The sequence below is a fragment of the Dipteris shenzhenensis genome, chromosome 7 (genome assembly GCF_047967505.1).
Source record: "Dipteris shenzhenensis isolate YYH24624 ecotype China chromosome 7, Dip_SZ_1.0, whole genome shotgun sequence".
In the NCBI taxonomy this organism is placed as follows: domain Eukaryota; kingdom Viridiplantae; phylum Streptophyta; class Polypodiopsida; order Gleicheniales; family Dipteridaceae; genus Dipteris; species Dipteris shenzhenensis.
Genome location: NC_141602.1, coordinates 51,654,586 through 51,669,241, shown reverse-complemented (window position 1 = coordinate 51,669,241; position 14,656 = coordinate 51,654,586). Strand labels below are relative to the sequence as shown.

General features: G+C 42.5%; 1 protein-coding gene across 1 annotated transcript; it reads right to left on the bottom strand.

Annotated features, from left to right (window-relative positions):
- Window positions 1-1,722: 1,722 nt before the first annotated feature.
- LOC147900474 (receptor-like protein 51) lies at window positions 1,723-3,796 on the bottom strand. Its single transcript, XM_087377480.1, has one exon. It carries the CDS (start codon window positions 3,752-3,754, stop codon window positions 2,093-2,095), a length of 1,662 nt encoding a protein of 553 aa, XP_087233606.1. The 5' UTR covers window positions 3,755-3,796; the 3' UTR covers window positions 1,723-2,092.
- Between the last annotated feature and the right edge of the window lie 10,860 nt (window positions 3,797-14,656).

The following is a 14,656-nucleotide window of genomic DNA, read 5'->3' as shown; positions in this document are numbered from 1 at the left end:
ACTTCAAGTGCTTCCAGATCATCATCTACTAAATCCAAACTTCATGACATTCACAAATATGACATTGGAATTGAAATGCCCAAACAAAAAACAAAAAATCAAGAACATAGAACCACATTATTAACTACTATGTTAACACCGAATAATGAATTCTACAAAAACTTAAGAAAACTTAACAACGAACAATGCCTAATTCTCGAAGATATCATGCTAAAGAAAAGATTAGAACCAAATACTCAAATACATATTTTCTTGCCAGGAAACGCAGGAACTGGGAAAACATATACCCTCATGGCAATTGTCCAATTGTTATTAAGATATTACTCACACAAAGAGACCAACAATATAACCCTTGCCAATGTATTATTGCTGGCATATATAGGTAAAGGAGCATTCAACATTAGCGGTACAACCATCCATGCAACTCTTTGATTACCCCTCATGGCATCCCATTATACAAGCCTTTCAGCTAAAACATTACAAGAGCTATCACAACAATACAGAGATGTTCAGCTAGTCATGTTTGACGAAGTTTCTTTGGTGGAATACAACACTTTGGTAGCTGCTGACATGCATCCTCAGGAAATTAAACACAACCACCTAGAACCATTCGAGGGAATTGATGTCATCTTATGTGGAGATTTATGCAAAGCAAGCCCAACAAAAGATTCATGGACTTTCATGCAACAATCTACAAACACTTCAATGATAACATCATATTGGAAAGAAAAATTACTTTATAAATTAAACATACCACTGCGACAAGACAATCCTACCTACATTAACATCCTCAACAATGGGACAACATACAAACCAAGATCTTACACACATTAACACACACTTCCTTAGAAAACTAAAACAAATACAAAGCATACCTCACTTATTCTACACAAACTTTGCAAAGGATATCCACAACAAGCAAGTATTTGAATTGCTAAACAATCAACCACATATTCTTCATGCTATTGACAAAAAACACAAAACATGTGCAAAAAAATTTGTTATACCAATAAATCCAAAGAATACTGCAGGATTGCACAACAAACATGGACAAATTTGCAATAATAAACATATAGAATTCTCCTTCATCATCCACGTCCACGCTTTTATATTCACTTCAAAAAATCCTTTTAAACATTCAAATAGACACACCAACAACAATCATAGGAGACTTCAACCCAAACAAAAAAAATACAAACTTGCAAACATTGATGTCAAAAATACATGTCACAATTAATTCAACAACCGACAACTGTTCACGGTTCAATTATAAACCACATATGGACAACCAATCCAAAACAACATACACTAGCCGGAACTAATTTCATCTACTGTGCCGACCATTCCCTCATTTACACAAACATACATTCATTTGAACGGCAAGCCATTGAATGTATTGGAAAGCTCTAGAACTAGAAATCGTATAGAGTTGTGCTTGGTTGGTGAAATCGTATAGAGTTGTGCTTGGTTGGTAAAATACTAATACTCCGGGTAAAAAAAGCTGTTTATGATTCAAAAAAAGTTTCGGAGAAAAAGTGAAAAGTTTTGGGAAAAAATGGTCATGACTAGCAATAAATCTCCGTCTCTCTCTCTTTATATTTAGAAGCTAGTTTCAAAAACAATGACTTATATGTGGTAGCAAGCTCATGGGCGTTTAAAGTGCCACGCTAGTTGTGAAGAAACTACGAAATTGTATCGTGATAATCGTATATGCAAAGTCCATTGATTCACGAAAGCTGTATCATTTATGCAAAGTTCACACATCATGAAAGCAATAAAGGGAGTGATCGACTCCCCGGCCCAATAAAGGAAGTGATCTGCCATCATGTTTGAACGAACATCCTGCCGAACTACATCACTTCAAAAATGGGAGAGCCTGAGTCGATTATAGACCACAAGCACATGCTTTCTTGGAGCTTCACTTTCCTCCTTTATCACCTCTTCCCCAACACACTTGCGTTTCTGATGTGCATTAACTCCACTTCATGGATTCTCAACTACAAGCTTCCTTCAGTCTCCTAGATATATGAATCGGCTACGCTAAATGGCAATCGAATTTTCCTCATGGACCTTCGATACTGACTCGTAAATTTTAATACTTAGAACCTCGGCATCTGGAGATAAGCACGACCACCACAATGAACACCACGATAACTACCAGGGTTATCGCTACTGCTGCCACTATCGTTCTTGGCCCCTTATGATGGCTAGGAGATGCGGGCGTAGGATTAGCAAGTGGCCCAGCTACGGAATCCGGAGATTGGGCTGGGGAATTGGCGACCGGCAGGATGGGATTTCCTGAGCTGTCGCAATTTGGGATCGATGACAAGAAAGCAGATTTCAAGGTAGAGTGATCGTAACAGACACCGGAGTTCCCCTTCACCTTCAAAGTGTTGAGCTTGCTCAGGAAGCTCTGGTTGAAGGGCAGACGACCCGTGAAGTCGTTATTGCTAAGGTCGAGATAGCGCAGGGCCTTCATGCTGTTGAACGTATCTGGAATAGACCCATTAAACTTGTTCTTGCTGAGATCCAAGTACATCAAAGAGGAGAGAGTAATGATCGAAGCCGGGATGGAGCCTGACAATGAGTTGGAGCTGAGGACAAGCTTTTGCAATTTCTTCATTCTGCTGAAAACATCTGGAACACGACCACTTAACTGATTGCCGCTCAGATCTAGCTCCTGCAAAAAAGTCAATTTGCCCATAGTTTTCGGTATGCCTCCGTGCAACGCATTCCTGGACAAGTCGATAGATGATACGTTCGGTGGCCAAGTGTTGACGGGCAAGAGACCAGTGATATTTGTGTTGGAGACTTTGATATGCTTCGCATGCTTCATCTCTGAGAAGATGACACTAGGTCCAGTAGCATTAACCTTCACATCCGTCACAATGATATCGGTCAAGTTGTGAAATTTCCCCAGCCATACTCCAGGCAAGCCAGGCGCATTGGGTACATCTGCTGTCATACCCAAGCTTGCAATACAGCTAAACGACGTCATAGAATCCAGGAGTTTCGGAGGCACACGCACAGGGAGCATTGGGCAATCCAAGAAGGAGAGAGCCTGAAGGGTCTCTAGTTGAGAAAGAAGCGCTGTAGAGAGCATAGCGTCAGAGGGGCAGAATTGGAGCTGGAGGGCGATGAGGTGGCGGTAAGGGGAGGCATTGTCGCAGAGAAGGATGTCATGGGAGGAGGAGCAGGGGTCGGAGGAAGGGAGGTGGACGCCGAGGGAGCGGAGGGCGGAGAGCTGGGAGGGGAGGAGGGGGGATTGGGGGGAGGAGGAATTGGGAGGAGGAGGAGGAGGAGAATTAAGGGAGGGAGGGAAAGAAGGAGATGGAGAGTGGGCAAGAGCTGGAGATGGGGAGAGCTTGGAGGGAGAGGGAGAGGGAGAAGGAGCTTGAGAGGGAGATGGGGAAGAAGAAGATGGAGGTTGAGCAGAGGGAGAATGAGAAGGGGGAAGAGAAGGAGACAGAGCTTTGCCATGCTTGCTTGTTGCTGCAGCTACACGCAAAGGATTGACGATGGTGATGAAGAGGAACAGTAACATAACGTTCATCCAGAGTAAACCTTCGCTTCTGCTTCGTCTCCTCCTCTTCATTATCAGCTTCATTGCCAAGCTTTCCTGCTTCTCCTGATCATCTGCTCCCTTCTCCATAGCCACCTCTCCTCCTTCCGAACTCCATATGTGTTTCCGTTCCTTGCTTTCAATCCATGCCTTCCCACCCCCCTTCTCCTCCGCTGCTATCCCCATTGCCATCACTTCCGTCTAGCTGACAGATCTCTCTCTCTGTCTGTTTCTCTCTTTTAGCACAACGAAAATGCTTCCTTCGCCCCAGCACACACGCAGCTGAGCTCCCTCTGCTCGTTGCGCAGCTCAGAGAGCGCGCTCTCTCTCTTTCTCAGACACTCTCGAGCGTTCTCTCTCTCTCTCTCTCTCTCTTTCTCTCTCTCACGTACTCTCGGACCCTACCGCACTCCTATCCTCTTTCAAAATTCACAACATACTGCACCGTAACATTCCATCACGTACCAACGTAATTTAGCTGGCTCGCCTTCATTCCCCACACACGCGTTACGCCCACCCTCCACCCTCCCATCTCTCCTCACTCATAGTCCTGTACCCCTCGTTGCCACCCCCTCTCCTCCTAACGAGACAACAACGACCCACACAACGAATGCCCTCCGATCCACAAAAACTTCGACGGTCCAGACTCCACTACTCTCGGCTTCACGCACAAGACGTCCACGCGAAGCTACCGAGACGCATTTCTACTGCAAGCCTCTAGTGAACAACGAGGAGAAGAGCGGCAGCGTGGCATTATAAGCTCCTGCACCTGGCATGATGGCTCTCCGCTGCTGGTGATGGGCTTTAACGAGGGAAGCTCCCCCGGTGTGCGTAACTAGACGGGGGACAAGAATTGCAAGGCTCCGAGGGGAAACGCCATGGCTATGGATCTGAGCGGAAAAAGAAGCCGATGCGATCTTGGTAGAACGAAATCTTAAGGATCTCAGAGTCGCTACGCGCTGCTCAAGAAAGGGCTCCCGAGTCCCCAGCCTGCTACGTTACGGGAAATACACAGGGGCGTATGCAGACATGGACCATTGATAAAATTCTTGGAAAGCCAACCATGTGCTGTCGTAGAAGGGCTGGTATGCCGACGTGGCACATTATGATGAGCGCCAACTGGCGCATTCTAACGTTACAATCTTGAAACTACAGTGGCGTGCGCCTCCGTGGAGCCCACGTCGCCAGGTCATATTATTACTATTAATACTATTAATAAGATAGGTTTATATAACGTTGTTAGGCGCCGAACGCAGATTTCCAAAACTTGGCTATGAAAATGCACCTTTTTTGGGAAATAAAATACCCAATGCACACATAAATATGCCACAATTTAAATAACTTTCACATTCTAACTTTTTGGTCTTCTTCGGTTTTGAGGACATTATGACTCTTGAGTCTCTCCCATCTGTAGGGCACTTCCCGCCTAGAAGTAATAAATGGACACATAAGCTTGCCTCGGATGAGTTGTTTATGTCTCTATTTTTAGCATTAAAGTTTTTGTTTCCCAAAATAAAGAAGATAACAACAAGGTGCAACTCAAGGTGCAACTAGCTCATTTGTTGTTTCATAAGGATGACTCATTGACAATTGTATATTTCAAGAATTAAAAAGCAAGAGGACAAATGCATTTGACATTTGAGAAAATGGGACTTTGGCCATGAAAGCCCCACATAGCATGCTCAAAAGGAGAGTTCTACATTGGCCTTAAAATTAAGGACACGAATAGACTTTTGAGGGAATAAAGGAAAGACCTCTCTAGCAAGGCCAAAAACAATTTAGCTTCACTTAAATAGAGCCACCTAAACCTAGAGTAACTTTGAGACAGTGGAACTTTGGCCTCGCCTAGGAGGGCCAAAAGCCATGTATATTCAATTAAATGGAAACGCAATAATAACGAACTTTTGAGGGAATGTGGTGATCCAAAGAAAGGCCATACAATCCTCCCATGTTATATCGATAACCTTGCTTAAACCATAATCATCGATTTAGGCCTCACAATCCATTCACACATTCTTTTAAGGTATATAAACAAACTTTAATTTGTTCAACTAGCAAAAACCCAAGGAGTATAGCATTGCATTGCACTTGGACAAATTAACCATGAACGAGTAACTTGACCCGTCTACGACGGGCTAGCGACCTGCTCTGCCGGGTCTCAAGATGCTAAAATGTCTGAAACCAACAATATAACAAAAGAAACATTTAAATGCAAGCAACATACTCTAACCAAAAAAATCTCTATGACATAGTACTTCAAAATATTACATCCGAAAGTGAAGCCAGAGAACTCATTGATATGTCCAAATACACATCCGCAAACAAAGTCATAACTGAACATACAAAATCTACAATAGACACACAAACATCCCTAGAGAGCAAAGTCAACGGCCGTGTACTATAGGGAAAAGCCTGCACCGGCCATGTACTCCACATCCGCCACGTCCAAAAAATTTCTCTATGACAGAGTACTTCAAAATATCACATCCAAAAGTGCAGTCACATGTCTGAACATGCAATAGCTACATCAAAGAATTGATTGATATATCCAAATACAGAGCTGCAAATAAAGTCATAACTGAACATACAAAATCTACAATAGACACACAAACATCCCTAAGGGAAAAGTCTGCGGCCATGTACTATAGGGAAAAGCCTGCGACGGCCATTCACTCCACGTCCACCACATCCGCCGCGTCCACCGCGGCTACGAACATACAACGGAGTACCAACAATCATATCTGACATATTGATTTTCATGCCAAATGCCAATCGGATAGGAAATTGCCATCTCCTCATGTCGAATGGAAGTTTAAGGTTGGTCGGAATGAATGTTATGCTTGGAATAAACGTTCTATCACCAGCATTGGTACCAGTAATGATTTCAGCTTCTAACACTTTCGTGTGAAACTCTTTGCATATCAACCGTGTCCCATTGCACAAACCCTAGCGAGGATTCAAATTGTGCAACAAAATTATAGGAGCATTCCTTTTCAAAACCAACCGATGCGGGGGATATCCACCACCAAGATCAAGACTGTTCAAATACTCGACTACAAACAAAAAGGAATCTCCCCCTATGTTGTCCATTGAGTCTGCACTTAGGTACTTCCTTTCCTCACCGGGCATTTCCTTCAATGCCGTAGCATTAATTGCATCAACCTCGATGTTTCGAGGTGCAAGAATAGCACGCTCTCGAAAGTATGGTGCACAGTCCAAAATAGTTGCAAGCCCTCGATACACCCATCTAATGAGGCCTTCCATGGACTTTGTCTCTAAAAGCATCTGCGATGGAATCACAACAGTATCTTCTTTTGTACATCTATTTATCCCATTGCCAATGTCTAGAACCCATTGCATGAACTCTTGCTCAACACAATTATCACCATTTCGAAGGACCCACATATTTTACATCAACTTCAATACTATAGTGCGACCCCAAATCCTTGAGTGGCATAAGGTAGCATTGACAATGTACTCTCGTCCTGCCTTTGGAAGAACTAGCAAGACTTGTCTAAAATCCCCCCCCAACAATACCACCTTCCCACCAAAAAGTTGCTCATTGGACATGATATCTAGCAATGTTCTGTCTAGTGCCTCGAAAGCAAACCAGTAAGTCATGGGTGCCTCATCCCATATTATCAGCCTAGCCATCTTCAAAACATCTGCGAGTTGACTATTAACCTTAATATTGCAAGTACTAGTACCATCCAGCTCCAATGGTATCTTGAATCATGAGTGTGCCATGCATCCATTGGCTAGTAGCAATGCAGCAATCCCAGAAGATGCACATGCCAAAGCGATGAGCCCCTCCCCACGCAATCGAGAGAGCAAGCAATTGTAGAGAAAGGTCTTTCTAGACCCTCCTAGACCATCGAGAAAAAAGACCTCACCACCATCTCCATAGACCCTTGCCAAAATTCGATCGAATGTAGCACGTTGACAATGATTCAAGGACATTTCCATTTGTTGGGCAATCTATGCTTCTTTCACACAATCAAACATTCTTTCTTCTTGCAATAAGCCATTTCCAGCTTCTGACAAAAATGTTCTATCTACAACAGGCATTCCGTAAAACTCAGCCAACCTTCACCCATGTTATTAAAGAATGTGCTCAAGTGCAATACAGCCCTCTTTATCTCTAGTTCATGATGACCAATTAAATTCCCCATACTTGATTCCAATATATATAAAAAATCATCCGAAAGATTAGCGGAAAATTTTTCCCACAAAAGGCGAGGAGATGTTGGCTCACAGAAAACCAGTATTGTGACAAATAGGTGTCTCAGTTGTGCACTATTTTGATAAAACACAGCCTCTTGCATACACATAAACTATTCATCATCACTCTCCAACAATCCTCGTGCTATGCATGCTGCCTTGAAAGTAGGGTACACTTGACTGTCAAAAGTATGTAGGTCATCAAAGGACTTGCATCCCATGCACACGTTAAGAAGCATACGCATGAAGTAGAGCTCACCAGCTGAGGGGGAAATATTGTACATCTGACCAATGGTATTCCCCTTTTTTCTTCTTGTCCACCGCTTACTGGTTTTGTTCCAAACCAACTTGTCTAGCAAGTCACCATACAGCAAGTTGCTTGCATCATATTGCAACTGATTGTAAGTGAACCATTCTGTGAGGCTGGTCTTTTGATTTTGTTCTCTGCCTATAACATTTTGCAAATCATCATCATCTCGAAAGATGATGTTATTGCGCATCGGAAGATGAACCTGCAATCTTTGCACATCGGGTTTTTCATCGTGCGTGGCATACTCGTAAATCCGCCAACATGCTTCTGATGTTGACACGTTACGTGCATCTAAGTAACTACTAATCTCATCAATGCCACCGTCAACTGTGTTGTGCAAATGCCCTTGCTCGCCTGCATTATTTAGTTGCATCCTGATAATGGCTCTGTCATGATCTTTGTACACATATCTATACAAATACTTAACTGCAGTGATTGTGGAGCATATTTCAACATTTATGTGTGCCTTGTACTTCGGAGAGGAAAGGATTAAATGGCACAATCCAACGATTATTAATCACACCCCCTTTCACTTGTATCTTTCTACCATCATCACGACGCATGTAAATTGAATAGCCATCGTTGCCAACAATAGTAGTCCGCGAGAATCCACGTGGATAATGACGAATGCATTTTCCATCAACCATGCAAGCTGCAGATGGATTTAGTGCACCACACGTACCATGGACATTACATTGCCCAATAATATCATGCAACTCTGGGAACATTGCCTTATCTGGCAACTCTGCACACACTAATCGGTCATAGTGACCGATCTTCACGGGTTTGAAACCACCTTCTAATATCAACAATATGTGTGAGTGTGGCAGACCTCTCTTTTGAAACTCTATCACACTCAGATATCCAACCACCTTCCCAAACAAATTATGTTTTGTAATTGACTGCATCATGTCCTTATGCTTTTGAAAAAACACACGAGCTGTCAAATCTGGATGGTCTTGCACAGTTTGCCCTAACAACAATGCTATAGATATTTCAGGACATTTGGGATTACAGGTGAATGTAATGAATAAATCAGGTTTGTCCCTTTTCCTGACAATTGCCATAGCATCTTGGTATAGCTAGTACATATATCGAGGCCCTCCCCTAAAAGAAGAAGGCAACACCACCCTACGCCTTGCAGCATTGCCAAGCACAGTCTGTCTCCCATCAGCTGTATTCACCATGTCCATCAACCCTTGATAGACTTTGGCGTGTAGGGAAGCTTGGTTGTTTCGTATCCACACCAACCTGGACTCTTCCATGCTACTGTAGGCATCAACCATGTATTGCTGCAGCAATCTACCCCACGCAAAAGACATGCATTTGTATCATATCTCACTTGCAAACGATATGCGTAGTATTGTATCTGGGTGACACAACTCTGTCCACGTATCTCGTGCAATGGTGTGTGATTAGGAACATCACTATATGGGATATATGGATGCCAACCATCTTCCCCTCGAGGGAACAAAAGAACATACATGAGAGGCATGTATGATCGGTGCAAATTAGATATTCTACGCACAAACCCATTACAGCTAAAAATGTGAATGTCCCGATTTCCAATATCGAAGTCATCCCCTTATCTTGGCGTGATTGTAGCAACCTCGCTAGCCATAGGAGCCAAGTACTACCTTGAGGTGGAGCGGCTCTCACAAATAACCATCCTCAGGTTTGTATGTGGATTTGTTCTTAGCACTTGCCCGATAGCCATCAATGCACTGGCATATGGATTGCACTCGTGCATCATCCTCTGCAACAACTCCAAAATGCCTAGATCCAAACCAGGTATCCCATGCAAATGGTGTTCTAGTTCATGATCAGTGTCATACACGTACGACTATGCAAAACATGGCATCTCTTGCCTAGTCTCATCGGGCAACAAATTTCCAACTCGATGATACACGCTACCATGGACCCGAAAGTTTTGTATACCCCCATTCCCACGGAACATTTGATCAACATGGGCTCCCAATGAAACAAATGCCATGGCACTATTATAAGCGCTAATGTTTTTCTTAAATAGTCTGCTTCTAGCATCATGTCCGTGTAGTAGAACTCTCAAAATCTCCGGTGGTTCTTCTAACGGCAACAATGACACACGACCAACTTTGCAATAGTGCTTGCCCACAACTTGATGCATATGCATTCGCATCTCTTGTTTCCACAGTTGAGCTTGGCAAAAGCTGCATGTATGATCCATGGATCCGACTGCATGAAGAGAAGGAGCATTGAAGACCAGTGGATACAAAGATGGATGCTCTACATTTTCCCTTAACAGAAAAGTATGCAAGATAGAGAGGCTCCCCCCTAAACCCAAAATCACAGCCCTGTTGTGAACAACACGCCTTCGAGCTCTTAAATGAGTAGCATCCCTAGTTACATCCATTTGAGTAGTTGTACCTACTATTGGAGCAGGTTCATGCTCATTACCTACTATCGGTGAAGTATGGAGGTCCATTGTATTTTCAGCAATGCATGCTACATTACTATGCCCATGCATTTGATTCTGTTGTCTGCATAGGCTGACTTCTACATCCATAGATTCCACTGCCACCCTCACGCTTCTAGCAACTTGTGTTCTCAGCCTTGTTCTTTGCATAGCATAAACGTGACAGGCCGCGCGCATTGAATCCATTTGAGTATAGTTGTACCTATTACTGGAGCATGTTCATGCTCATTATCTATTGTTGGTAAAGTATTGATGTCCATTGTATTTTTAGCAATGCACGCTACATTACTGTGCCCATGCATTTGATTCTGTTGTCTACGAAGGCCGTCTTCTACATCCATAGATTCCACAGCCACCCTCAGCTTCTAACTCTTGTGTTTTCGACCTTGTTCTTTGTATAGCATAACTACGACGGGTTGCTCGCATTGACTTCATTTGAGTAGGTGTACCTATCACTGAAGCATGTTGATGCACTCTACCTACTATTACTGAAGTATTGAGGTCCATTGTATTTTCAGCTACAATGCATGCTACATTACTACATCCATGTATCTGATTATGTTGACTGCAAAGTCCTACTTCTACACCCATAGATTCTGCCCCTCATGCTTCTAGCACCTTGTGTTTTAGACCTTGTTCTTTGTATAGCATAAGTGCGACGGGCCGCCTGCATTGAATCCAACAATCTTCTCCTATGAGAATGTATTGAATGTAGCCTCTCTTCTATTTGTCTTGCCATCTTTTGTATCCACTCAACCAACTACATAAATATCTATTCCTCAAAGGGAAAAATAGCTTAATCAAATAACTTATGGATCATCCCTAACCATGACCAAATTGATGGATCTCAACCAATGTGCCCTAAGGAAGAAAATAATTTAGAAAAGCAATAAGAAAGGTTAATTAGCAAAGCCATCCTTTTCCCATCTATCTAAAATTGAGAGCTGACCATCTATAAATTGAACTCATAGTGTCCCATGACCAAGTTTCAGTGTGTCACTATCTTTGGTAAGAGTAATGCTCATATTTTTTCAGCATATGAGCAAAATACAATACCATATGTGCAACCATCATTTGAAACATAAAAACCAAAGCTAACATATCTAAAAACTCAAAATTGACCATCTCAAGAAACGATGTGTATATGAATGAATATTTTTAAATAAAAAAGTATAAGCATTGCATCAACATTTATGTAAATACATGATGCAAAAAATTACAAATATTTGAGTATATCTTAAATAAAACGAAAATGGGAAGGAACAATAGGCAATTCAAATATTGAATTAAATTAGCTTCCATTGCCATATATACGTCAAATGAAAGTAAATATCATCCTTTGCAAAAACCTTGTCTTGCCAAATAACATAAGGGCAACCCAAGTACAGGAATCCCATAGAAGCATTTGGGGTTCCAGTACAAAAAGTGACATAAAAGTCTCAGGAGTCTCTTAATTGTCACGGGTTGCAACCTGCTCTAGTTTATGGCTCATCCTGGTCATCAAAGCAGTTAGCCTATTTAAACCAACTTTGAACATTGACATCTCAGTGGACAGTAGCTGAACTTGTTCTTTCAACTTATCAACTTGTAGTCTACACCCATTCTCACATACAACTACCCCTTCTTCACCTCTCCCCAAAATCTGCTGCATCCATTGATTAGAGTCCTTAATGCTATTCCCAATTTGAGAAATCCTTGCAATGAGAGTTCCAGGGAATTCTCCCATGCCCTGCGCTATTACTGCACCACCATCTGAATGGATTTCTCCCCATAAAGAGGCCAAATATCGTGTGTTCATGGCACATGCATCCTTATTATCCTTGCACATGGCTTGAATTGACTTTAAAAGATTGTAATGACTTGAATGCTCACTTGCATGGGTTGAAGCTCTCCCCCTTCGAAGTCATTTCATTATATCAGCAATGCAATGTTCGTAGCTAGACTTAAAATGCTTTGAAGGCAACTTGGGACCCTGATTTGCTCCATGGGTTGAAGTCTCCGCCCTTGCAAAAACTTGATTTGTCACATGAAGGCTATGTGGCTCATGAAAAGATGACAACACAATGTTAGAAATTGCAGAGCCCTCCACCCTTGCAGCTCGCTTCATTGCCCGAAGGCTTTGTCGCCCATGGAAACCTGACTCCCCAAGATTTGGAACAATGGTAGAAGCCATTTCTGGAGCTGCATCCAAAACAAAATACAAAAACCTTTTCAGGTATGTATTAGGTCAATTGTATAATTGGATCACATAGGTTCCATAGAACAAACATGAGCATAAATCAATTGGCATGATCAAAAGCGAGCATACCAACGTATTTAGGAGGTACATACCCAAAGATTCTAGCCCATCTCCTCTCGGCAAAGAATTTGGAATCAAGTTGGATGGCTTGAGATATTTGTGAATGAGCTCTTGCCAAGCACTCGTGCAAATATTTTCTGATTCAAAGGCGGTAAGTTGCTTAGAGTGACCAAGGATATGGTGGTAGGAAGTAGAAATCATAGGACATGTTAAAAGGAAAAATCCACATGGAAGGCACATGGCTCTAGCGTCTATTTCAAAAATCAAATCCCCCTATCCTCCCCTTGCTATGCATTAGCCTCCTCTACCCACCCCATGGCATTTGTTACCTTTAGGTGTGAGCTTTCCCAACCCTAAATCTGAGACCTTAGTCCTATGATCATCACCAAGCAATATGTTTAATGGCTTTAGATCCTTGTGAATCAAGCTAAGCCAACCTATTAAAACACAATGCTTAGATGCCTTCTCAAGTTCACAGGTGGTAGGTTCATCATCATCCAATTGGCTTAGAGTGCTTAAGGATGTGGCAGAAGCAGGTAGACATCATGGGGCGTGTCAGAATGGAAAATCCAATTGCAAAGCAAGCCTTTGATTCAAAAGTAGAGGAAACCCTCTCGAGATGTAGCTTCACCTAATATCCAATCGCCTCACCTCTAGAGGTTAGTTCTCATGGCTATAGTGCACATGACATGAAACATACATAATCCTTTACTCTCGTTGAGAGGTTGATTAGATCACTTAGGGAAAGGGTGCAGGCTTGTCTCTAAACTTACTCTCTACTCATCAAGGTGCTCCTGGGAAAGATACAATTAACTTTGGAGCTTTCTTATCCAACCACATCATGGACTTATTTCACTTCTGTCCACCATTATATTTTGCTCTGTGTGTGTGTGTGTGTGTATGTGTGTGTGTAGCCCCATCTATCATCCAATCGCCTCACCTCTCGAGCTTAGTTCTCATGGCTATAGTGCACATGACATGAAACACAATCCTTTACTCTCCTTGAGAAGCAAGGCTAACTTCTCGAAGAGATTAGATTAGATCACTTAGGGCAGAGGATGTTGGCTTATCTCTAGACATACTGCCAGCTCGATGCTCCTAAGAAAAATACAAATATCTTTAATGATTACTGGTCCAAATACATCATGGCCTTGTCTCTAAGTAATACACTAAGTTAGTTCACTATTGGCCTACCATTATATTTTTCCATCCCCCCCCCCCTCTCTCTCTCTCTCTCTCGGTGTAGCCCCACCTATCATCCAATCGCCTCACGTCTCGAGCTTAGTTCTCATGGCTATAGTCCACATGACATGAAACATACTTGATGCTTTACTCTCATTGAGAAACAAGGCTAGCTTCTCAAAACGAAGGTTAGATTACATTACTTCGGGTAGAGGGTGCTGGCTTATCTCTAGACACATTTCCAGCTCATCAAGATGCTCTTAGGAAAGATACAATTACATTTAATGATTACTGGTCCAAGCACATCATGGCCTTGTCTTTAACTAATACACTAACTTATTTCACTTCTGGCCTACCATTATATTTTTCCATCCCCCCCCCCCTCTCTCTCTCTCTCTCTCTCTCTCTCTCTCTCTCTTTGTGTGTGTGTGTGTGTGTGTGTGTAGCCCCACCTATCATCCAATCGCCTCACGTCTCGAGCTTAGTTCTCATGGCTATAGTCCACATGACATGAAACATACTTGATGCTTTACTCTCGTTGAGAAGCAAGGCTAGCTTCTCAAATATGAGGTTAGATTAGATCACTTAGGGTAGATGGTGCAAGCTTGTCTCTAGACATACTGCCAG